A 26,134-nucleotide genomic window follows, 5' to 3' on the forward strand; every position below is an offset into this window, starting at 1 on the left:
TAAGCCACGTGAAGATGAATATTACACAGAGAATCTGGATTGTGTTGTCTTTGGGATTTTTAACTGCAGAAAAACATTTGATTGTAAAAGCTGTTGAGTTATGCCAATATGTATATTTTAAAGATATCTTGACTTCAAAATTTGGATGTAAGGATGTGTTGCTTTGGAAAGGAGACTCTGCTTTTGTTCCCACAGAAAGCCAGAGGCTATGGATTTGTTCCAGATTAAGATACATCAGGTTTGACCAGCCAAGACCACCTGAAAGGTCTCCGATGACACCATGGCCCAGATGATCCAACATCCGGAATGGTTTCAAGGCAACTGGCTCAGACAATACAGCCTCATGGACTATTCCATAATCCTAAAATTTTCTTTGTTTCCCCATAAGATACAGCGCCCCCCTCCAGCAGGAAGTAGTAAGAGAAGCTACGCCCAAATTCCCAAATTATATGTAGTTTTACTTTGTTAAGGTTAAAATCTTCCTTTTTGAAAAAAAAAAAAAAGGGGGGGGGGGGGAAGTGCTGTGGGATGTTCTGTATGGCAAATGTGTTGCTGATTGGTCAATAAATAAAACACTGATTGGCCATTGGCTAGGCAGGAAGTATAGGCGGGACAAGGAGGAGAAAAAAGCTGGGAAGTAGAAGGCTGAGTCAGAGAGACACTGCCAGCCGCCACGATGAGAAATAGCCTGTGAAGATGCCGGTAAGCCATGAGCCACGAGCCATGTGGCAAGGTATAGATTTATGGAAATGGATTAATTTAAGCTATAAGAACAGTTAGCAAGAAGCCTGCCATGGCCATACAGTTTGAAAGCAACATAAGTCTCTGTGTTTACTTGGTTGGGTCTGAGAGGCTGTGGGACTGGCAGGTGAGAGAGATTTGTCCTGACTGTGGGCCAGGCAGGAAAACTCTACCTACAAAACTACACAGAGAAACTCTGTCTCAAAAAAACAAAAAAGAAAAAAGAAAAAAGAAAGGATGGTGGGAATTCTCTAGTTAGGTTGGTCTTGAACTCACAATCCTCCTGCTGCCATCTCCTGAGTAACAAGATTACAGCTGTGTGGTATCCCACCACCACATCCAGCTTCTTATAATACTGAAACAGATGTTTTCTATGTAGTCAAACAGGCATGTTTAAACTTTAAACTAAGTGATCCCCTGAGGTCCTAACAAACATGGTTTACTTTCTTCTGCTAGATTCAAATAACATTTCAAACTGAAAGTGTGTATAAACAAAGTTATTTAAAGGAAGTATACCAAGTATGCAAACACTACAACTATCAAAATAAAAGAAATCTGAGGTTTATTTTGGCCTTGGTGCTGGACACTGAACCCCAGCTCTGCACAGGGTGCACATGCTTGCACACACCCCAGCTCTGCACAGGGTGCACATGCTTGCCCCCACCCCAGGCTCTGCACAGGATGCACATGCTTGCACACACCCCAGCTCTGCACAGGGTGCACATGCTTGCCCCCACCCCAGGCTCTGCACAGGATGCACATGCTTGCACACACCCCAGCTTTGCACAGGATGCACATGCTTGCACACACCCCAGCTCTGCACAGGGTGCACATGCTTGCACACACCCCAGCTCTGCACAGGATGCACATGCTTGCTCACCCCCCAGCTCTGCACAGGATGCACATGCTTGCACACACCCCAGCTCTGCACAGGATGCACATGCTTGCTCACCCCCCAGCTCTGCACAGGATGCACATGCTTGCACACACCCCAGCTCTGCACAGGGTGCACATGCTTGCACACACCCCAGCTCTGCACAGGATGCACATGCTTGCTCACCCCCCAGCTCTGCACAGGATGCACATGCTTGCCCACACCCCAGGCTCTGGGCTTTACCTTTCATCCTCTTCACTTTCACTAAAGGCTGTTTTGAAGACATTTATTCTTTCTACCAGTTGACTACAATCTTGCTTCATATCCAAATCTATGCTCTAAAGAAAAAGAAAAAGTAGGTAAAACAAAAGCACATTTATAGATTTTATTGCAATTTATCACAAGCTTATAAAGACATGAGCATTTAAATTATCAATACAATTTCAGTAAACTCATTTACTCATTCAGTCTTTCAATTAAAAACAAAAGGCCTGGGTTGGAGAGATGGCTCAGAGGTTAAGAGCACCAACTGCTCTTCCAGAGGTCCTGAGTTCAATTCCCAGCACCCACATGGTGGCTCACAACCATCTGTAATGAGATCTGGCACCCTCTTACTGTGTACATAATAAATAAATAAAATCTTAAAAAAAAAAAAAAAAAAAAAAGGCCTGTGTGCTCAGTAGGCAGTGACTGACATGCAGGTGTTTCTCTTCACTATGTCATCAGGGAGTCACCAATTATGCTGTTTTATTATTGTTTCTCAAAGCAGGCCCAGTGACCTCAGATTGTACGAGAACCGATCATTTCCATTTTCACTGTGCTACTTCAACGAGTTTAGAGAAAAAAACTATCAACGATGGCTTCATAGATCTTAATAAATGATTTATTATCAATTACTACTAAAATTTCAGTAAATAAAAATACAAACGGTAAAACTCCTGAACAAGAGACCCACTGAAGTTAAAGACTAAGAAAATTTGAACTTTATCACCAAATCAAAATAAAAGATTTAAGCTGAGTGGTGGTGGCACAGGCACTCAGGAGGCAGAGACAGACAGATCTCTGAGTTCAAGGCCGGCCTGGTCTACAGAGTGAGTTCTAGGACAGCCAGGGCTACACAGAGAAACAGTGTTTTGTTTTGTTTTTTTCCAGGTGATTGGGGCTGAGGAGTGGGCTCAGCAGTTGAGAGAACTAACTGGCTGCTCTCCCAGTGGACCTACATTCTATGCCCAGCACCCATATGCAGGTCACATCTACCTGTAACTACAGTTCCAGGGGACCCAATGCCCTTTTCTGGCCTGCATGGGCACTGGATGCATGTGGTGTTCATACATGCAGGCAAAACACACACATACACACATACACACACACACACACACACACACACACACACACACAAACGCACGCGCGCGCGCGCACACACACACACACAGTAATAAAATAACTTAAAATTTTCAAGTTAAAAAAGGAATTAAAATGGCAAGTAGAACTGAAATAAGTATGCTTTTCTTCACTGATATAAGAGAAAGTATTTTTATAAAACTGAGATATTTATAGTAGACTAAGTGTAAGAGAAATATGATTATTAGTAAATGATTAAACGATCACATTTTGCTTTCTAACACTGTTTTACAAAGTAACTTCAAGCATATGATTTAAATACTTTAGTTACTGTATTTTAGGTAAGTGCTGAGGAAATTAGAGCACTGAATAATGTTAGCTCTTCTAAAGTGTTTTTTTCAATGAAATCTTCACTAAAATAAAACTGGAGAACTTAAAAATCAAATAGATTAAAATATTTCATTCAATTAGCTTAATGTAATGATGTAATTTAAAGGCAGAGTAATTCAAAATATTAACATTTAACATCTACCTAGTTTTAAAATATTTCTTAACTAACAATACTTAAAACAAATCTACCAAAAGCAGAACCACAAACACTCTTTGAAACCATATTATGCTTTTGTTTCTAGTACTAAAGGAACTTACATTGTTTAAAACAGTAAGAAGTGCTTGGACTAAACCACTACTACACATTTCATATGGTGAAATTGTGTTCTCATCCTTCAGAAGCACAATTAGGTTTTCTAAAGCCGTCTTCATTAAATCTCGCCAAGTGTTTTCACCTTCAATACACTGAAAGAAAAAAATAATTAATGAAGACAATGTAAAAGCACAGTCCTTAAGAAAATAGCATGTAGCCGGGTGGTGGTGGTGCACGCCTTTAATCCCAGCACTTGGGAGGCAGAGGTAAGCGGATCTCTGCGAGTTCAAGGCCAGCCTGGGCTATAGAGTGAGTTCTAGGAAAGGCTCCAAAGCTACACAGAGAAACCCTGTGTCGAAAAACAAAAAAACAAAAACAAACAAACAAGAAAATAACATGTAACACCAATCACTGTGAAAACGGATTAATATTACACTAGATTAAAGCTCATATTACTAAAGTAAATTATTCCTAGTAAGGTAACAATATTTGTTTGTGAAAAGCCCACAATACTTTAGAGATTTAAAAAAACATTTTAATTATATGTGTGGTGGTGGTTAGGGTGCACATGTGTGCTGGGGCCTCTACAGGCCCACAGCATCAAATCCCCCAGAGCTGAAGTTACAGGTGATTGTGAGTTACCCAACTTGTATGCCAGGAACCAAACCCAGATCTTCTGCAAAAGCAGTATATACTCCTTTTTTCCCCGGTTTTTTTCTCTTCTTTCTTTTTTTTTTTTAATTTAACTTTATTTTATGTGCATTGGTATGAGGGTGTTGGATCCCCTGGAACTGGAGTTACAGTTATGAGCTGCCATGTGGGTGCTGGGAATTGAACCACAGTCCTCTAGAAGAGCAGGCAGCGCTCTAAACCGCTCTAAACCGCTGAGCCATCTCTCCATCCCCTTCTTTCTTGTTTTTTGAGACAAAGTTTCTCTGTGTAACATCCCGGGATGTCCTAGAACTCGCTCTGTAGACCAGGTTGGTCTCGAACTCACAGAGATCCACCTGCCTCTGCTTCCTGAGTGCTGGGATTAAAGCCGTGCGCTACCACCTCCCAGCTGCAATATATACTTTTAACCACTGAGCTATATCTCCAGCCCTAATACTAAGTCACTGAATTCCTGTTGAATCCTGCTATACCACAGCATTTCTGTTGAACCCTGATTATTGCAATACTGCAAAGCAGTCACAGAAAATATGAAATTAATAAGCATGGCTATGAGCAATCAAACCATTTCATGACAGTGAAATTTTGTCTTCATATCATTTTCATGTAGCATGAAACCTTCCCTCTTTTTGACCTTTTGTTTTGTTTTTTTGAGACAGAGTTTCTCTGTGTAGTCCTGGCTGTCCGGGAACTCACTCTGTAGACCAGGCTGGCCTTGAACTCATAAAGATTCACCTGCCTTTGCCTCCTGAATGTCTTTTTGACTATTTAACAACATAAAAATTGGGGTCTGGCTGGGCACACGCCTTTAATCCCAGTACTTGGGAGGCAGTGGCAGGTGGATCTCAGTGAGTTCCAGGCCAGCCTGGTCTACAAAATATGTTCCAGGACAGCCAGGGCTATTACACAAAGAAACCCTGTCTCAAGGGGTCTGGAGAGATGGCTCAGTGGTTAAAAGCACCTACTGCTCTTAACCGGGGACCTGAGTTCACTTCCCAGCATCTCAGTGGTGGCTCATAACCATCTATAACTCCAGCTCCAGGGGATCCTATGACTACATTATGCAGGTAAGACACTCATACACATAAAATGAAAATATATTTTAAAAATTTAAACATAAAAATTATTCTTGCCTCATAAAACCATATTGAACTCAGTGTAAGAATAAATTTGGTTTGTGGGCTATTGTTTCCTGGCTCTTACTAGAGCATAAAAGATACGGGGTGAGGAGTGGTTAAGAACAGGACATAGCCGGGCGGTGGTGGCGCACGCCTTTAATCCCAGCACTGGGAGGCAGAGCCAGGCAGATCTCTGTGAGTTCGAGGCCAGCCTGGGCTACCAAGCGAGTCCCAGGAAAGGCGCAAAACTACACAGAGAAACCCTGTCTCGAAAAACCAAAAAAAAAAAAAAAAAAAAAAAAGAACAGGACATAACAAACTAGAACTGTCTCAGAATCAAGACACTGAGACCACGCATACAAACGATAAACCCTAGCACTCGGGATGCTGAGATAAGACAACTGTGAGTTCAAGACCATCATGAGCCAAGCAGGTGCAGTTGATCTCAAAAAGGAAAAAGAGAAGTCAGGCATGGTGGTGCAGGCCAGGAATCTCAGCACTTAGGAGCCTGCGGCCAGAGGACCCCCTAAAGTTTGAAGGCAGCCAGGACAGCCAGGGCAATATAAAAAGGCCACGCCTCAAAAACATAAAAAGCAGCTGGGCGGTGGTGGTGCACACCTTTAAATCCAGCACTCGGGAGGCAGAGGCAGGCAGATCTCTGTGAGTTCAAGGCCACAGAGTGAGTTCTAGGACAGGATCCAAAGCTACACAGAGAAATCCTGTCTTGAAAAATCAAAAAAAAAAAAAAAAAAAAAAAAAAAAGGCTGGGGATTTAGCTCAGTGGTAGAGCGCTTGCCTAGCAAGCACAAGGCCTTGGGTTCAGTCCTCAGCTCCGACCAAAAGAAAAAAAAAAAAAAAAAAAAAAGCAGGGCTAGAGAGATCTAGGTCCAGCTCCTAGCATACACATGGTGGCTCACAACCCTCTCTAACACCATATCAAGGGGTTCTCATGCCTTCCTCTGGCCACTGTGTGCACCACATACTCAGTGCACAGACATATCCGTGTAGGCAAGCCCCTCAACCACACAAAACAAACGAACATAATAATCTACAAACAAGGGAGCTGAACATACTTGTCTGTTTGTATGAAGTTCCCAAGACGACTCTAACTGTGTTGCTATATTCCTGAGTGTGACCACCACTCCCCGAGGCATACTTTCAACGGCTTTAAAGTGGTCATCATACAGATCTCGAGCCATAGTTCGTACCTGTCAAAAGGAGCAAAGACATTATAAATTCCACTACAATGACCAACTTTACCAACTCTTCAGCTCATTATCTGTCTGTCTCTCCATCTAGCTATCTTTCTCAGGCACTTGATCACAAACCTTTAAGAAACAAGACTTTTGAGGCTATGGGTATATAGCTCAGACGTCTGCCTAACATGAATACTCAAAGTTCAGTCTCCATCATCACCATAAAACGTACCAAAAAAGTAAGATTTCTGTCCCATATTAACTTCTATATTATGTTATAATTCTTACTCACATGTTCTACTTGCTGAAAAGATACTGATAGATTTTAAATGTTTACTAAAATAGCTCTTTAAAATGTCCAACAGTACCCTTTCTTTTCAAAATAAAAGTAACCTTTTCATGATTAACCAGTCAGAAATACAAATAACATTACTCCCTCACCCAAAAAGAGAAAAAACAAACCACTTATGATTCTAACAACCAAAGCTTAGCTTACCCCTTTAACATTCTGGGATATAACAGGCTTTTAAATATCACTCACGTATCATACATAATTACACTTACAAATTTACAGATTTCACCATGAGAAGGAATAATCATTGAAGTTAAAATTAAAGTACCCAAAAGAGCAAGCCACACTAAGGTTTGATACATTTTAGTACATGACACTATTAACAAACGTTACACTGCTGAACATTTTTACAGATTATGTAAATTATTTTAATGAAACAAGTATTTACTTGTACAATTAACTAATGCAAATTTAGAGTTTCTCTAATTTGATCTTGATTATAACTCTAATGCAACAGGAAACAAACTATCCTAGTACTTCAAAGTACTTCAAGTACTGGAAAGATGGCTCAGAGATTAAGAGTACATATTGCTCTTGCAGAGGACCTGACTCTGGTTCCCAGCACTGACACTGGATAGCTCCATGGGATCTGATGCCCTCTTCAGGCCTCCATGAGAATACACACCACACACATGGTACACACACACACAGGTAGTACACGCACGCGCACACACACACACCAAATATATCCTTCTTGTTTTTCCAAGACAGGTTTCTCTTTGTAGTCCTGGCTAGTCTCAAACTCACAGAGATCCATCCACATGCCTCTGCCTGCTGAGCGCTGGGATTAAGGGCGTGCACCAACACACCAGGCTTAAAACCTTTCGAAGCACTTAATAGCTTTCCACTCTATTTTGGTACGGCTTTCTACATTAAAACACAGCAAGACCTAGATTACACTACCTAAAACAGTATTAAGAAATAAATCTGGCCGGGCGGTGGTGGCGCACGCCTTTAATCCCAGCACTCGGGAGGCAGAGCCAGGAGGATCTCTGTGAGTTCAAGGCCAGCCTGGGCTACCAAGTGAGTTCCAGGAAAGGTGCAAAACTATACAGAGAAACCCTGTCTTGAAAAACCAAAAAAAAAAAAAAAAAAGAAAGAAAGAAAGAAAGAAATCTGAGGTTAGAACTAATAGTTAAAATAACTTTTGCCTAAAATAAATATATTTTGAACCATACTGCTCTTACGTGCCAAAGACTAGCCAACTGGTCACTGACTTGTCAATTCAAATCAAGGCACTGTGCCTGATGCCTATAATGCAGGAAATCAGGAGGCTGAGGCACAAGAACCACCAGGAGCTCAAGCCTGTGATAGAGAAGGCCTTGTCTCAAAACCAAAGGAAAAACATTTAGGAAGGAAATAAATAAACCAATCAAGAGCTAGGATGAAGCTCAGTGGTAGAATGCTTGCCGAACACAGCACAAAACTCCGGGTTTGATCCTCAGGAAAAAGAAAAAGAAGGGAGGAGAGGTGGAGTGAAGCATTAATCCTGTCTGACTTTAAGAGAATAAAAATGTAAGATTGAGACAATGTTCTCACTGATTTATGACTTTCATTATCAAACTTCACTTAGTTGTAAATCTAGATGTGGTTGGTGGATACACCACATAAGCCAAGCATCCTGTTCTGAAAACCAGAAGTTCCAAAACCTAAAAACTTTTAACTAACAGTGTGACACAACATCATTAAAGCCATCACATAAAAGGCTGGGGACATGGCTCAGAGGTGCAGCATTGCCAAGCCTGCACAGGACCATGAGGGGCTCCACCCTTGGCACTAAAAACAAGAATGTTGTAGAAAATTATCTGCACTAGGTACGTATGAAATACAAATGAATTGGTTCTGGTTTTTACAATGCCAGGATTATTCCCAGAACCCCAAACATGCTAGGTAAGTGCTCTTAACACATATCCTTAAGACAGACTTGGGTCCTACCCTCAAGATAACTCATGAACATACAAATTTCCCAGGAACCAGAAAATTCTAACTGTGAACCACAGGTGGTTAAAAACATTTCCACAATTAATAGCCAACACTAGGGATTCCCAGAAACTCCTGAGTTAAGTATCATCAGCTTTTTAAAGACTTAGAGTTAGCAACTCATCAGCATTTAAGGACTCCATATTTACACATCTGCCTATCTTTACTCTAGTATTCTAGTATTTCTAGTACTTCCACGGTTCTTCATGATTATGGGAAGTTCAGCAAAAAAAAAATTGTGTCGCCAGACATACACGTTCCCAGCTCAGCTCAAATAAGATGCTGTTCCCGCTCTCATATTCTGAACAATGTCTTTACACTCTATGTAGTGTCATATTTTTTATATTTCTGTGTTGTTTTTGTTCATTTCACGGTTTCACAGGTAATACTGAGGTACTTTCTACTTTGTAAGCACAGTCTGACCATGCAGCACAGATCCTCTGAGCCAATTCACAAAACATCTGTGAAGAGGAATGCTGTATTCATTTCAAATTCCACTTACTTCTACTAGCTGTCTTGAGTCAGATATTTCTCTTTCCTTCCTTCCTTCCCTCCCTCCCTCTCTCCCTTCTTCCTTCCTTCTGAGACAGAGTCTATCTATATAGCCCTGGCTGTCCTAGAACTCTCAGTGAAGAACAAGCTGGCTTCAAACTCAGAGCTCTGCCTGCCTCTACCTCACAAGTACTAGGATTAAAAGTGTAAGGTATTTCTTTCTGAAGCGTTTCAAATATATTCTGAATTAAAACTAATATCTGACCTTATGCTCTTTTAAAAAACATATATAGAAGCAACCAAAAACTATTCATATACCTATTAAGGATACCTATTAGTTTATTTACCCATTGACTGTATGGGTACATGTGCAAGCCAGAGAACAAGTTGTAAAGACTCAGTCCTCTCCTGTACCATGTGAGTCCCAGGGATTTAATGCGGGCTGGTCAATAAACACTTTTATCTACTGTACCATCTTAATGGCTCTAGATTCATCTTTAAAAAGTGAGCTAAATGCTTCTAAAATCTACAAAGAGGAAATGTCTCCAGGATAACCCAAAACATTAACAACAAAAACTGAAGAATAAATATCTTGTTTTGTTTGTTTTGAAACAGGGTCTTGTGATGCAGCTAGCCTAGGCTGGCCTCAAACTTGCTATATAGTCCAAGCTCGCCTAGAACTCGAAATCACCTTGCTTCAACTATAGATATAAGTCACCATGCCTCACCATTAGTGTTTTTGTTTTTAAAATCTTTTTTTTTTTTTTTTTTTTTTTTTTTGCTCCAACTAAAACTCATTTTTTAAGTTCTCTCTTCCCTAGTTTCAAGTAGCTACAAACATTGTATTTTAAAAGTATTTTCTGGGCCAGGCATGCCCTTAAACCTAGCAGGTAGGAAGGCAGAGGCAGGCAAATCTTGAGAGTTGAGTCCAGCCTGGTCTACCTAGTGAGTTCCAAGCCAGCTACCTAGTGAGACCCTATCTCTAAAGAAGCAAAAACCACTTTGTATAACCATGTAGGTAAGAGACAAGCGTCTATTGCTAGAAAATGTTCAGTCTGAGACTATTTTAATTCCTTTTAAATAGGCCAAATGCAAGAACAACTGGTAACATTAGAATTATACTGGCCTTATTTTACTTGTTTATTTTTTGTGGTTCTGGGGATTGAATCTAAGACCTCACACACACTAGGCAAGCACTCAACTACTAAGCTGTCCCTGACCCTCTTTTTACTTTTTGAGATCTCAGAGTCTCACCAAGTTACACAGGCTGGCCTCAAACACACTCTGTAGCCCAGGCATGCCTTGAATTTGTTAATCTTCCTGCTTCAGCCTCCTGAGTAGCTAGGTTATAGGCCCATGCCGCTGGACTTGACAACTAGCCATGCTTTCAAAGAACAATGCATAGCTGATAAATTGAATTTTTAAATTTATACTAAGGGGTTTTTTAAGGCAATAATGTGCTTGCTTTCACTGCTTTGGTCTGGGCTTGTTTTGTGGGCAGTGCTGGGAACCAGGTTAGGTGAATGCTCTACACTATACTCCCGGGCTCTTTATCCCTATCGTCCTCAGTCATCAAAGTCAGCCATTAAATCAAGCACTAAAACTATCAGAATCCAGAACCAAGCAGTGAAGTTACACCATCACAAAGTATTAAATCGGGATTAGGAAGTATATGATCATCTTCTAGTTTATTACTTAGCACAGGTGTACATGTGTGTACCCGTGGAGCTCGTGTGGAGACAACTCTTGGGACTTGGTACTTTACTTCCAGCATTTGAGGTTCCTGGATCAAATCAAGGTTATCAGGTCTGGCAGCAAATACCCTTACCTACTGAGCCATCTCCCTGGCCCATAAAATTAAAAATATTTAAACAACTAAAGTTTCATTCTTTTTCTCCGCTACAATTTCCACTGGTTTTTAATGTGGGTGTATATATACAAACAAAACATAATAATTATGCAAAATAATTAACAAAGGAAAAAAGCATAACTAAAAATGTTGGGAAGCTAAAGTTACATGTTTAATCTCTCCAATGCTCAGCTGTTCCTGAAGTTTGCAGTCAGCATAAAAAGGGGAAACACACTGCAGATGTACCTTTTGCTTTGTTTTTTCCAGCAGCTTGGATTTTAATTTCCTGCCTCTTTTGCCAGTCCAGCCAGTCACAAACTCTGAACCTAGGGGAGAGGGGATGGCATACAATGTCAAAGAACATTCCCAGAATCCACTGATTACACCCCAACATGTGCACTTACTCTCACTCAGAAATAGCACGACCACACACTTACCCAGAGACGTCTCTGCAGTAAACGAATGTTTAGTTCCTCTGTTAGATTCAAACACAAAACCAGGCAAATCTTCTTTTAGTATTGTAGCTTGCTGCCCATCAGAGTTATGAATAGCAATTTCTCCTTCTTTCAAACATGTTAAGGACCAGTTCCCTACGGTGAGTTTAGTGGGTCCTGGTGCTGACAGTATAGGTTGACTTGAAGTAGATGGCTTTACTTGACCTCGGGCTCTTTGTAACTTCTCTAAGAATTCACTTCTGCTTTCTATAAAGACAAAATACTTGGTTTTTTAAAAAAACCTACCCTTCAACTATACCACATTATTGAAATGTGACTCCTATAAAGTAAGCATTAGTAGAGTTTTATTCTTCAGCATCCTGACTCGTCTGATCTATATAGGTTCAGGCTTAAAGCAACTCTACAGACATCTTTTTTTTTTAAATTACAAATGAGGCTTCAGAGAAAAGATATAATGAGACATCTATACACCTATGCAATGTACTATGTCAAAACAAAGAAAGCTTTATCTAAAAGACTGATAACATTCAAAGTAGCTAGTGTTGTTCCTTGGCATATAAAATAAAAAGGTATTTGTGACCTGGGAGGATGGTGGCCCAGATCTTTAATCCCAGCACTTAGGAGGCAGAGGCAGACGGATCTCTCTGAGTTCAAGGACAGCCTGGTCTACAGAGTGAGTTCCAGGACAGTCAGGGCTACACAGTGAAACCCTGTCTTTATAAAAAGGCATTCTGAGGATAGTGTTGAATACCCAATCATTTTGTCTCCAATTCCCAAATGCTGGGATTACAAATATATACTACCATGCCCAGCTAGAGCACATTTTCTCTATTTTAAAAAAAAAAAAAAAAATCCCAACAACAGGGACAAAACTAAGGCCATAAAATCGAATTGCAGACGCTAAGAAAATCTTTTACTCAGAGCCAAGTCTTACCTGAACTATCCGATCCACCTTCAGGGCTACCACTTGAATACATGGTGGCAAGTTTTCCATCCAAGATAAATCTGAACCATCCATTACTGCCGTTAGATAATTCCAAGGCTGCAGCATCACTCCAAATATATAAGCAGTCCCTTCCCCTAATTATTGACCAGTCTCTCCAATGGTACGGTTTACCTTGCTGCAATTCTTTAGCATCTTCCTGTGGTTCATCTTCCTGAATGTGGAAAATGATCCAATGAGATATGCGAAATGATTTCATTTCAAAACCACGAATATGAACCAGATTTATAATTAAAACAGAATATTTAGTTGCGTGTAGCTCAATACATACTGTAATGAACTAATTACCTATTAAGTAAATCTTAAATAATGTCTGAAAATAATAATTATGTAAACTGTATCCTGTCCAGGTATGTTGGTAAAAGTCAGCGAATTCGAGCTTTCTATTAATCCTCTGGGGCACTGGTAAACTCACCACACCTCTAGTCTGTCAACCTGAAGAAGAGGACGCCAAGTGGAAGACATAGTATACAGACTATGCTATAACACAATCACCACACAGTCTTAAATCAAATTCCTTGGCTAAAGAAAATGTGATATACATGTACGTGGTGTACTACTCAGCTACTAAAATAAAAGAATGAAACCCCGTTACTGCAACAACATGGACAATGCTAGAGGACAGAGTATGTTCAGTGAGAAGATGAGCCACGTGCTCTCACTTCTGTGGAACTAGTGTATAGATCCCTTAGAACAAAAGAATACAATAGTGCCCTCTGAAGGACAGGAGGGGAAGAGAACTGGGAATACTGTGAAGACCCGCAATAGGTACCAAAACACAGGAAGGTGGTCTTCTGCAGCACAGCAGGGTGCCACAGCCCACAGCCATTCACTAGATCACAAGAGGAGCCTGAAGGGTCTCGTTAGACACAATGCTAATCACCCTGATTTGGTCATCACACATTGCACATACTAATCATTTTCATCATGCTGTATCCAGCAGTGGATAATTATGTGCCAGTTAAACATTAGAAATAAATGACAGTCAATTCAAAGCCCCAGTTCCTAGTCAGGTAAATCAAATATACTATTTCTGACAACAGGTCTTACGTAGCCATGACTGGCCTCAAACTCTGGGTATCTAAGGGTGACCTTAAACTCCTGGCTTAGAAAATGTTTTTTAAGAACTGAGATAAAACTAACCTGTAACCACTTTTTAGTATAGCCTGGGAGCCACAACTCTTTATTGACATTTGAAAACTGAGAACAGGGCTGGTGAGATGGCTCAGCAGGCAAAGGTTCTTGTTGCTATGCCTGACAGCCTGGCCCCCACGTGGTGGTAGAAGAGAAGCAACAGTGTCCGCACTCAAATAACCACACCATATACATAAACAGATATCAGAAAATGAAAACTGATAAGATTGTCAGATATGTGACACATGCCTCTAATGCACCCTTGGGGGACAGAAGCCAGAAGGAAGATCCTAAGTTAAGGACAGCCTATATTACAAAGGAAGTTCAAAGCCAGCCTGAGCTACACACTGAGATCCTCTGTCAAGAATCAAGGGCTGAGGGCCAATGAGATGGGTCAGTGGGTAAAGGCACTTGCTGCCAAGTCTTACAAGCTGAATTCAATCCCTAAACCCACATGGTGGGAGGGGAGAATTCAAAGGCTGAGAGTGCAGCTCAGTGACAGAGCACGTCTCTACAAGTCACAGCACCTTGAGTTCTTAAGTAGAGCACCTGGGCAAGAAGTCACATCCCAATTATTAAGCTTGTAGAAAAACAATTAGCTCTTATACTGGAGATGGAAAGAAGTGACTAGACTAGGCAGGAATGGGCCCACCGAAAAAGAGGCAGTATCTGGGCGATGCCAGCCAAAAACTCAGTCTGCCCTATGTGCCAGTTGGCCAGCACAAGCTCCTATTTGCTCCGGATGCCATCTCCTCTAATCCCCCCAACAACCTGGAGGGAGGACTACTGCTGTTTCCAGTGCAGAGGAGACTTAAAACCGCAAAGTTAATAGGCAGTGGAGCCAAAAAGTCAAGCCCTGTTTTCTCTCAAACACACACTATGCTAGTTCTTGCACAGTAAGCCAGTGTTTGGTTTAACCTGGGAAGTTCGATTTAAACCACTCTTCAGGCCGGGTGGTGGTGGCGCACGCCTTTAATCCCAGCACTCGGGAGGCAGAGCCAGGCGGATCTCTGTGAGTTCGAGGCCAGCCTGGGCTACCAAGTGAGTTCCAGGAAAGGCGCAAAGATACACAGAGAAACCCTGTCTCGAAAAAAAAAAAAAAACCACTCTTCAGGAGACAAAATGGAAATGTTTTTGTCTACTGTTACCCCAACATCTGTGCGTGAGGTAACCAGAAAGCATCTATTGAGACAGGGTGTAGCCATCACGAGACACCAATTTCAGTCCCATTCACTCGCTCCATGTAGTCAGTGGGTGGTTTGACGGTTCCCGGGAGCACAAAGGAGAGAGCAGGGCTGCAGTGAACTCAGGCCCAGGGTTGTGGGGTGGAGGAGACACCCCAAAAACAGTCACCAAAAACATGAAGGTTATCAATTTCTCTAAACCTAAGGATTTCTGATTTCTGTGGGGCTGAAAAGCTAGGTCAGGAAAATGTCTGCCACACAACCATGAGGAACTGAGTTCGACCCCCAGAACCCACACTAAAATGCTGGCATGATGACACATGCTTATAATCCTAGCACTGGGCCGATGAAGACGTAACTGGCCTGCTGGTCTAGCCGTGACAGTGAGGGCCCCAGGCTCCTGTAAGAGATCTGGTCTCAAAAAGCCACGGCAGGCCAGGCCAGATGGCGCCGCAGGTACAAGCCACTGGGGTGCAGGCAGGCCTGCTGACCTGAGTTCACCCTCCAAAGGCCACACGAGGGTGAAAAGAGACCAAACTCTGTGAAGGTGTCATCTGACCCCCACACTGTCACACATACTCCCACCTCACATACACGCACCAATAAAACCTTTTTTTTTTCCCCCCGGAGCTGAGGACCAAACCCAGGGCCTTGCACTTGCTAGGCAAGCACTCTACCACCGAGCTAAATCCCCAACCCCAATAAAACCTATTTTTAAGTTAAAAGAAAATAAGGTGGATGCTCCTCATGAACACTTGAGGTTGACCTCTAGCCTCCCTCTACATGAGCATATGCGCGCGCACACACACACGCACACGCACGCGCACACGCACGCACACACACACACACACACACACACACTTTCTGCTCCAAATCACATGAACTAATAAGACCCGTGTCCTTCAAACCCACTGTTTCCACGGTGAGCAACTCAACACCAGACAAGACAGATGGGAAAATGGGAAAAGAAGTTTCATGTGACAACAGGCAACACAATAAATAGTTCAGGAAACTTCAGGAAAATGAATGAAGTCAGGTCCTTAGGCAGAGACAGTTTTCTGGCTAGGATCATTACAAAGTACCTACAGAATCCAACCCTGCAAACTGAGGAGGCAGAGATGCAAGATGAGGTGTTTAACCCAACTGGACCAGACAGAACCAGAATTCAGGGTTCGGGACCCAGTGAGTTACACTCAGTTGATGTGTTATATTTTTAAATCTAATGCTGAACCACACATACGAACACAGGACAAATAAAATTCTGAGTAACTCACTAGAAGTGACCAGGGCAGAGAGAAAAGCAGCAGAGTCAACCAGGCATGAGGTAGAGTAAAAGACAAAAGGAGAGAGGCAGACAGAGAGCAGTTTATGTCAGCAAATCTCCACCACACATAAAACTTGACACGGGCAAAAAGGAGGAAATAAGTTAAATATTTAAAGGATTAATAGCCAAAAATTATCCCAATTTTACCAAAATTGGAAGAGCGTAAATAAATATTAAAGACTATCAAGAAGGAATAGATTCTGCCTCAAAAAAAAAAAAAAAAAAAAGGCAACAAGGCACAGAAGTACATGCACACACACATCACAAACGCACCTCCTAGCAAACTGAAAATGCTGAAAACTACAACCCACCTTAGATATGGCAGGTTTTAACTCCAGTCAAAGACAACAACTACCAACAAATACTACACTAGAATATAGTTAAATGAGAAAAAGTATACTTAAATATTCTCCAGTAACTACCTACACACTGTTTACTAGTTACAGAAGGAAACAGGGTAACGTTATAGCGAGGAACGATGTGTCACACCTTGAACTTGAAATTGAGGGAAGAGTATTGCCATGATTTCAAGGACACCCTGTGCTACAGAGTAAATCCCAGGTCAGTCTGGACTAGAGTGAGATTCTGTCTCAAAGTTGCATCAGAGACAGCTAAGGAAAGAAACGTAATCAAGGATCCAAGGCAACACGTCAACAGTTACCATGTGCCTCCTCAAAAGTTCACTGGCCAGGAGGAACTCAGCATCACTTCTCTAACATAACTACTAAAACATGGAAACTCAACTGCATCAGCAAGAAATAGGATGCAATACAAAGTGAAGCTGAGTCCTCAGAACACCAAGGCACTGGCTCTCTCAAAGACAAAGAAACAGCCAACAAAACTGTAAGGCTCTCAAGGACTTGGAAACTAATTGGAACACGTGCTATTTCAAAAACTACCGGACGTCTACCAACTAGAATTAACAAACTGTTATTCCGTCAACTATAATCCACATCTTGCCATCAGAAAAAACGTTAGTGCTGTTGTTATTTATTCAGTTCACAGCACCCCCACCCCAAGGAAGGAAAGAGACTCTGTCTCCAAAAAAAATGTATACACACATAAATGTGTATATGAAGACGATAAAGCAAACGGGGCAAAATATTAACAACCAATAGATATGACAGAATTCTGATATTCTTTAGTGTCTCGGGGACCTTGTCTTACATTTAAAATTATAAAAACAACTTTTAAAGGAAACTGACCAAAAGGATACATATGTAATGCTATTTTATAATTCAATTATATTTTCATATTACATTATATATGTCAAAAACCATTCTAAATTAAACGTAAATTTCCTTAAAACAAACCCTGTTATCAACATTACAATGAGGACCACTCACTTTTTCTGGTTTCGATTCCTCTTCATTCTCATCATCAGAAGAAGGACCTGCCAAAGCTGATACTTTGCTAATTACACCAAGTCTGGCTAGCTGATCTAAAAAAATATCACCACCTTTATCTACCAAATCCCGTATGATCTGCAAAGCTAGCAAGTGGCCGTCGTCATCGTCCTGGGGAGGAAAAAGAGGGAGCACATGAGAGCAGAAGTCAAGGAGGATGAGAACACACATCCAGTCTCCTGGACGGACAGTACCGTCATCTGAACAGGGAGGGTTTTACTTCTGTGACTGACAGGTCTCCGGAGGCATTACAGCTGGGAGATGAGCTCAGGCTGGGAACGCACCTCTTGGTCCAGGACAGCTGCAGTGATCTCCACTAGTGTGGTGGGCAGATTGTGACCAACATCAGAATCACAAACTTCCTTTAACAGTGCTTCAGAGCAAAAATGAATCATTTTTCGGATTAGAGCAAGACTGGCTTTCCTTAAGAAGGAAAAAAAGAATTTTATGAAACCAAAAGGCTCAAATTAGATAAATATTCAGCTATGCATTAGTAAAAACTTAAGTGTCCAACAAATTTATGAGTACTAATGAAAAGCATACACTTAAAAATACAAAAAATTAAGACTATGCTATCACAACAATTTATGTTTACTATTTGGGTAATGTATTATGTTAATCAAAACTAATCATCAATACTCTTGTTAAATGCTATTCTATATTACATTTAATTAGCTTGGTTGCTGGCACAGCATGGTAAAACTTTAGAAATGAGGTAAAAAGCATGCAAATACCTCTCTCTCTCTCTCTTTCTCTCTCTCTCTCTCTCTCACACACACACACACACACACACACACACACACACACACATACACACACACACACACACACACACACTGACCGGTTATGAGGCAGGAATTCATTCACATAATTTAAAACATTACAACTCTTTTAAACCATACAACAAACCACATGAAGTAGGTTTTATTATCTCAGTTTTACAAGGAAAGTCTAACACAGAGATAAAAATCAGTCTAAATTCACTTATCCTACAATAGAGATAACATGCCCATCCATGTTCATTGCTGCTCTACACTGTCCGTCAGCTACTGAATGGACAATGAAAATGTGGTACATAGACACAATGGACTATTATTCAGCTGCCCCCAAAATAAAATTCACAGGTAAATGCATGGAACTCTCAATGATCATTATGAGTGAGATAATCCTGACTCAAAAAGACACATGACACGTGTGTTCTCATTTGTGAACATTAGCTTTGAAGATTATTAATTTTCAAGCATTCTTAAACCAGAAGCCAAGAGAAGTGGTGCAAAACTTTTAATCCCAGCCCTTGGAAGAGGCATGTTGTAGAATATTACTTTAACTAGGTAAAGATGTGTTATATTTCTTTATGCTGCATTTGTTTAACTATGTAAAGATGTGCTACTGTTTCACCTTGCCTGCCTAAGGCACCTGACTGGTCTCATAAAAAGCTGAAAAGCCAATAGCTAGGCAGAAGAGGGACAGGCAGGGCTGGTGGGCAGAGAGAATAAGTAAAAGAGAATGGAGTGGAGAGAACAAGGGGAAAAGAGAGGGAGACACCTGGGGCCAGCCAGGCAGCTGCCAGCCAGCTAAACACAGAGTGGGACATACAGAAGGAAAAGAAAGGTAAAAAGCCCTGAGGCAAAACGTAGATGAAGAGAAACAGGTTAATTTAAGTAATAAGAGCAAGCAAGAAACAAGCATAAGCTACGGCTGAGCATTCATAACTAATATTAAGTTGATACTCCCACTTCCAACCTAATTTATATTCTTACTATATTTTGTAAACAAATTCCAGATCCTTCTGAAAAATTATAGCATCAGTATAATTTAAGCATGGTGTGAATAGCTACCTTATTGAAGGCAACATAGTTTGCTGAAATGTTTGTGCAAACACAGGCAATAACCTCTTCAAGTACATCGGCGCCATTTCTGGATCTCCTTTGGGTTCATTGCATTCTTCTTCATCTTTGTTTGTATCCTTCTTTTTCTTGTCATCCCCTTTATTAACTGGGCACATCCAATCACCTACAAAGTGTTATTTTAAAAATGCATTGTGAAATACAATGTCCTTCAAGGAAAAAAAATGTTAATATATACTCACCTCAAACTAAATTACCTGGGGAACAGAGTTCAATTTTCAGCCCTACAGACAAAAAAGCCCTACTACCTACTCTGAAAACTTAAAAAGTCAAATCATTATAGTTACACAGCTTCTAATCATTCTGTATATAAAGACAGCCCCAAATCTTTTACATTTAGATTTTTTTTTTCATTCTGGACTTACACAACTAGTCTCAAAAACATGGAAAGGGGACTGGAGAGATGGCTCAGCGGTTAAGAGCACTGGCTGCTCTTCCAGAGGACCAGGGTTCAATTCCCAGCACCCACATGGCAGCTCACAACTGTCTGTAACTCCAGTTCCAGGAGATCTGACATGTTTACATCAATGTTCATAAAATAAAGTTAAAATAAAAATTTAAAAAAAAAAATGGAAAGGGACCAGAGAAAGGACTCTGTTTAAGAGCACATATTGCTCTTTCAGAGGACCTGAGTTCAGTTCCTAGGACTCATGTCAGGCAGGTAAGGGCGTAGGACTTCAACTCCAGGGGATCTGATTTCTGGCTTCCACAGGCACTGCATTCACATGCACAGACACATAATTAAAGACAGTAACAATAAAATCCTTCTTAAGGGCATAGAACAGTAAGGTGAAGGTTTTTCCACTGCCTTCACGCACACACACACACCCATTATCTATAGACTTATTTGGCTTTTTAAGAATGGTTCATTTCTACAGTGTATGTCTGCGGAAGCGCAGCTGAACAGCAAAGGCAGACAGCCTTAAAGGGAAGAGCAGACAGCTCACCTGGAGACTGGAGGATGGCCACTACTTCACTGTGGCCTCTTTCTCGAGCTTTATCCAATGGTGTTTTCCCATCTTCGTCTCTTAGGTCTGGATTTGCACCATGCCGTAAGAGAGTCTTATGAAGAAAAGCGTTTAATTTTAATACAACAGCAGCTCTTATATCATTCAACTCTACAGTTTAAAGGTTTTCCACAAGCTGGAGAGATGGCTGAGCAGTTAAGAACACTTACTGCTCTTGTAGAGGAGCTGGGTAAGGCTCCCACACTAACATGTAGCTCACAACCACCTGTAAGTCTAGTTGCAGAGATCCTATTCCCTCTTCGGACCTACAACAGCTCCTGAACACAGGGGTACACATACAAACATACATACATACATACATACACTCAAGCACACAAACACAAACACATAAAATAAAAAAAAATTTTTAAAGGCTTCCCAGAGCTGGGCGGTGGTGGCGCACGCGTTTAATCTCAGCACTTGGGAGGCAGAGGCAAAGGCAGGAGGATCCAAGTTTGAGGCCAGCCTGGTCTACAAAGTGAGTTCCAGGACAGTCAGGGCTAAGAGAAAACCTGTCTCAAAACAAACAAACAAACAAATAAAGGCTCCCCAGAATCAATCATGCAGATACTAATACAAACCTTACCCTGTACCTATCACCTTAAAGGCAGATATTTGTATTTCAAAAAATTATACATACATTTCACTTGATTATTTACTATCCCTCAAGGTATATTATATTCAAATCTGAATGTGTCACTCCTCCTGGCTTTTTACTTTAATAGAAGTACCACTCACTTGATGATCTGGCGATCAATCTCAGCATTTCCTATACAATGTCAATTACCAATCATTTGATCAAAAGTGCATCAAGATCTGTCCCTTCAATCTTACCAAAAGCAATCTACAGATTCAATGCAATCCCCATCAAAATCCCAACACAATTCTTCACAGACTTGGAAAGAAAAATACTCAATTTCATATGGAAAAACAAAAGACCCAGGATAGCTAAAAGAATCCTGTATAATAAAACAACCTCTGGAGGCATCACCATCCCTAACATCAAGCTCTACTATAGAGCTATAGTAATAAAAATAGCTTGGTACTGGCATAAAAACTGACATACAGACCAATGGAATTGAACTGAAGACCCTGACATTAATCCGCACACCTATGATTTTTGACAAAGAAGCCAAAACTACACAATGGAAAAAAGAAAGTATCTTCAGCAAATGGTGCTGGCATAACTGGATGTCAACATGTAGAAGACTGCAATAGATCCATATCTGTCACCATGCACAAAACTCAAGTCCAAGTGGATCAAAGACCTCAACATAAATCCAGTTACACTGAACTTAATAGAAGAGAAAGTAGGAAGTACTCTGGAATGCATTGGCACCGGAGATCACTTCCTAAATATAACACCAGCAGCACAGACACTGAGCACAACAATTAATAAATGGGACCTCTTGAAACTCAGAAGCTTTTGTAGGGCAAAAGACACGGTCAGTAAGACAAAAAGAGCCTACAGAATGGGAAAAGATGTTCACCAACCCCACATCTGACAGAGGACTGACCTCCAAAGTATATAAAGAACTCAAGAAACTAGACATCCAAATACTGAACAATCCAATCAAAAAATGGGCTAAAGGGCTAAACAGAGAATTCTCAATGGAAGAATCACAAATGGCTGAAAGACATTTAAAGAAATGCTCAACATCCTTAATCATCAGAGAAATGCAAATTAAAACAACTCTGAGATACCACCTTACACCTGTCAGAATGGCTGTGATCAAAAACACTAATGACAGTCTATGTTGGAGAGGATGTGGAGCAAAAGGAACACTCCTCCACTGTTGGTGGGAATGCAAACTTGTACAACCACTGTGGAAATCAGTATGGTGGTTTTTCAGAAAATTGGGAATCAATCTACCTCAAGACCCAGCCATACCACTCTTGGGCATATACCCAAGGAATGCTTAATCATACCACAAAGATACATGCTCAACTATGTTCATAGCAGCACTATTCATAATAGCCAGAACCTGGAGACAACCTAGATGCCCGTCAGCTGAAGAGTGGATTAAGAAAATGTGGTACATATACACAAAGGAGTACTACTCAGCAGAGAAAAAAAATGACAGCATGAAATTTGCAGGCAAATGGATGGAACTAGAAAATATCATCCTGAGTGAGGTAACCCAAACCCAGAAGGACAAACATGGTATGTACTCACTCATATGTGGATACTAGATGGAAAGCAAAGAACAATCAGATTGCAACCCACAGAACCAGAGAGGCTATATAGCAGGGGGGACCCTAGGATGACTCTGGCTTATAATAAGTTTTGGTTTTACTCAATTACTGGGCAAGCTTCAATGAAACACTTCACTATTAGGATAAGAACTTGTACTGTATCAAGCTGATAATAGGAATAGATAGATAGATAGATAGATAGATAGATAGATAGATAAAAAGATCTGTCTCTTTCCTCATTCCTCTTAAACATTTTATAACCTCATGGTAACACTATTTAATCGGGCGGTGGTGGCACACGCCTTTAATCCCAGCACTCGGGAGGCAGAGCCAGGCGGATCTCTGTGAGTTCGAGGCCAGCCTGGGCTACCAAGAGAGTTCCAGGAAAAGGCGCAAAGCTACACAGAGAAACCCTGTCTCAAAAAAAAAAAAAAAAACCAAAAAAAAAAAAAAAAAATTATAATATATGGGCTGGAGAGATGGCTCAGAGGTTAAGAGCACTGGCTGTTCTTTCAGAGGTCCTGAGTTCAATTCCCAGCAACCACATGGTGGCTCACAACCATCTACAATGAGATATGGTGCCCTCTTCTGGCCTGCAGGCTGAACACTCACTGTATACATGATAAATAAATAAAATCTTAAAAAAAAAAAAAAAAAGCCGGGCGGTGGTGGCGCACGCCTTTAATCCCAGCACTCGGGAGGCAGAGCCAGGCGGATCTCTGTGAGTTCGAGGCCAGCCTGGACTACCAAGTGAGTTCCAGGAAAGGCGCAAAGCTACACAGAGAAACCCTGTCTCGAAAAACCAAAAACAAAAAAAACAAAAAAAAACAAAAAAAAAAACAAAAAAAAAAAAACCCTATTTAATCATAATGGCTCAGACACTTTTTTCAATGACAGAATCGATACAATGTAAAAACACCTGAAACAGAGCTGCACCAAATGCTCTACACTAGGTTTTATCCCCAGAATGGGAGTGGGGGGCCGGGGGCGAAGGATTCTCTCTGAAACAAAAACGCTAAGATGTGCTTTGCTTACTGACTGTTACTTAGGTACCAGTAGAGGCCTGGCTCTCTCTAAAAACTGGCCGGTTCAAGTTGCTGGACTCTGAGCTTCTCTAGAGAGAAGGCAAGCCACTCCAGGATCATCACCAGAACGCGTTCATACCGTAAGATGGTAGGACAGTGACAGCAGCTACCACTCCAGCACCTACGATGCACTGACTGTTACAGTGATCCTATGTGTTCTCTTCTCCTAATTCTCCCCACAACTGACAGTAATACAACTACTCTACAGACAAGACATCCAGACAGACTTGAGAACAGCAGCTTCTGCACATGGACTGAACCTGAACCCACTTGCATCTGACTCCAGGGTAGACTAACCTTTTATTATGCCAGTTATTTCACAATAAACAGACTCCAGAGTCCCATGTCACATACCTGATAGGAACATTTTCATTTGACCTGTTCTTTTTTAATGTTTTATTATTATTTTATGTGCATGGGCATTTTGCCAGTATGGACATCTGTGCACCATGTGTGTGCATGTTGCCTGAGGAGGCTGTCACAACACCTGGTACCAGTTACAGATGGTTGTGAGCAGTCGTGTGGGTGTCAGGAAATATTGAACCCAACGCCACTGAAAGGCAGCCAGTGCTCTAACCGCTGAACCATCTCTCCAGCTCATGAATTTCAATTTCTCAGAGTAAAAAAAGAAGAAAATACTATATATTTTTGCTTAGGAAACATTGAAAAGATTTTTTAAAAACTAATTAAAGCCAGTTATTGTGGGGAATAGGAGGAATCGATGTAGACAGCATGGAAGTGTAAACTTATCAGAATGAATTTTTTTATTATCCTAATTTCTGAATCATGCAGTTGTTAAAGATTAATACTTTAACAGCATGGGGCTGGTAGGATGGTTCAGTGGGTAAAGGTGCTCACCACCAAACCTCCTGACCTGAGTTCAGTCCCTGACTGACACAATGGAAGGTGGAGGACTGACTCCTGCACGTTGTCTTCTGTCCAATATGCGTGCCATAACACACACACGCAGACAGACAGACAGACACACACAAATATACAAAATAAGTAAGTATAAGATAACGTTTTCAAAACCTGGATTGTACCTTTGCTACTTGAGGTCTTCCAAAGCACGCAGCATAGTGTAATGATGACGACCTTTGGCCTCTATTAACATCAGCACCTCTCTCACAAAGAAATTCCACCTGTAATATGATAAAGAATCACAAGGTTGCTCTAGGAATACTTCCACACTGAAATTAACACAGCACCTGGCATTAGCTTACCATCTCCTGAGTTCCAAACGCAGAGGCCCAGTTCAACAGAGTCTGACCCACGTCGTCCATAAAATTGACTTCAAAGGCTGAAAGTTAAAACAACAGGAAATCTTCTATTTTTAAGGCCAATAACATAATGCTGTAGCATGAATCTTAAGAGGTCTTATTAAATAAGAGCAAACCTGAAGCCAGGTATTGGGGTGAATGCTGGAAGATCAGAGAAGCAGAACAAGCCACAGCTACCTCACCTGGCCAATTTCTCAGCTGATCCTGTTTCCTCAGACTGGAAGCCTCTGAGTCCTCATCCAAATGGATCTCAGCTGAAATGCTTCTTGAAAGCCTGAAAGCTTAACCTGCCTAGTTCCTGGTTTTCACGCCTTATATACCTTTCTGCTTTCTGCCCTCACTTCCTGGGATTAAAGGCGTGAGTCATCACGCCTGGCTGTTTCCAGTGTGGCCTTGAACGCACAGAGATCCGGGCGATTCTCTGCCTCTGGAATGCTAAGATTAAAGGCGTGAGTGCCACCATTTTCTAGGCTCTGTATCTAGTGGCTGTTCTGTTCTCTGACCCCAGATAAGTTTATTAGGGTGCACAATATCTTGGGGAACACAATACCACCACATAACGCCCAACTTTTCTAAAGTTTAAACACTTCTGATTGCTATTAATATTTCACTAAGTACAGAAATAAGGTATTTTACATATTGGAGTCAACTATAAAGTAATAAATAACCAGCAAACCTAAGGTGAGCTAAGAAAAAGCATTATGAAATTTAAGTCAGTCCAGGCATGGGAGCACACACCTAGAGCCCCGGCACTCATGAGGCAGAGGCAGCAGAACCATTAGGAGTTTAAGCCAGTCTAGTCTACATTGCCAAGTTCTAGGCTAGTCAGAGTCACAGAGTAACAGCTGAGAAATGGGGAGGATGGAGGCATTAAATCACCGAGGATTTAACGGTTTGA

The 26,134-nt window shown here is 41.2% G+C and overlaps 1 protein-coding gene across 4 annotated transcripts in view; it reads right to left on the bottom strand.

Annotated features, from left to right (window-relative positions):
• Nucleotides 1-26,134, bottom strand: part of Hectd1 (HECT domain E3 ubiquitin protein ligase 1) — a 93,547-nt gene that overhangs the window by 42,001 nt on the left and 25,412 nt on the right. For all 4 annotated transcript variants that reach the window (XM_059279944.1, XM_059279943.1, XM_059279941.1 and 1 more), the window contains exons 7-18: nt 25,180-25,256; nt 25,000-25,098; nt 20,616-20,730; nt 19,600-19,774; nt 18,046-18,184; nt 17,702-17,872; nt 12,645-12,867; nt 11,693-11,956; nt 11,502-11,581; nt 6,460-6,594; nt 3,605-3,751; nt 1,859-1,953 (exon numbers count right to left, since the gene is read on the bottom strand). In XM_059279944.1, coding sequence (XP_059135927.1) covers nt 1,859-1,953; nt 3,605-3,751; nt 6,460-6,594; nt 11,502-11,581; nt 11,693-11,956; nt 12,645-12,867; nt 17,702-17,872; nt 18,046-18,184; nt 19,600-19,774; nt 20,616-20,730; nt 25,000-25,098; nt 25,180-25,256 — 1,720 coding nt within the window. The remainder of the gene's footprint in view (nt 1-1,858; nt 1,954-3,604; nt 3,752-6,459; nt 6,595-11,501; nt 11,582-11,692; nt 11,957-12,644; nt 12,868-17,701; nt 17,873-18,045; nt 18,185-19,599; nt 19,775-20,615; nt 20,731-24,999; nt 25,099-25,179; nt 25,257-26,134) is intronic.

Source organism: Peromyscus eremicus, chromosome 14, assembly GCF_949786415.1.
Source record: "Peromyscus eremicus chromosome 14, PerEre_H2_v1, whole genome shotgun sequence".
In the NCBI taxonomy this organism is placed as follows: Eukaryota; Metazoa; Chordata; class Mammalia; order Rodentia; family Cricetidae; genus Peromyscus; species Peromyscus eremicus.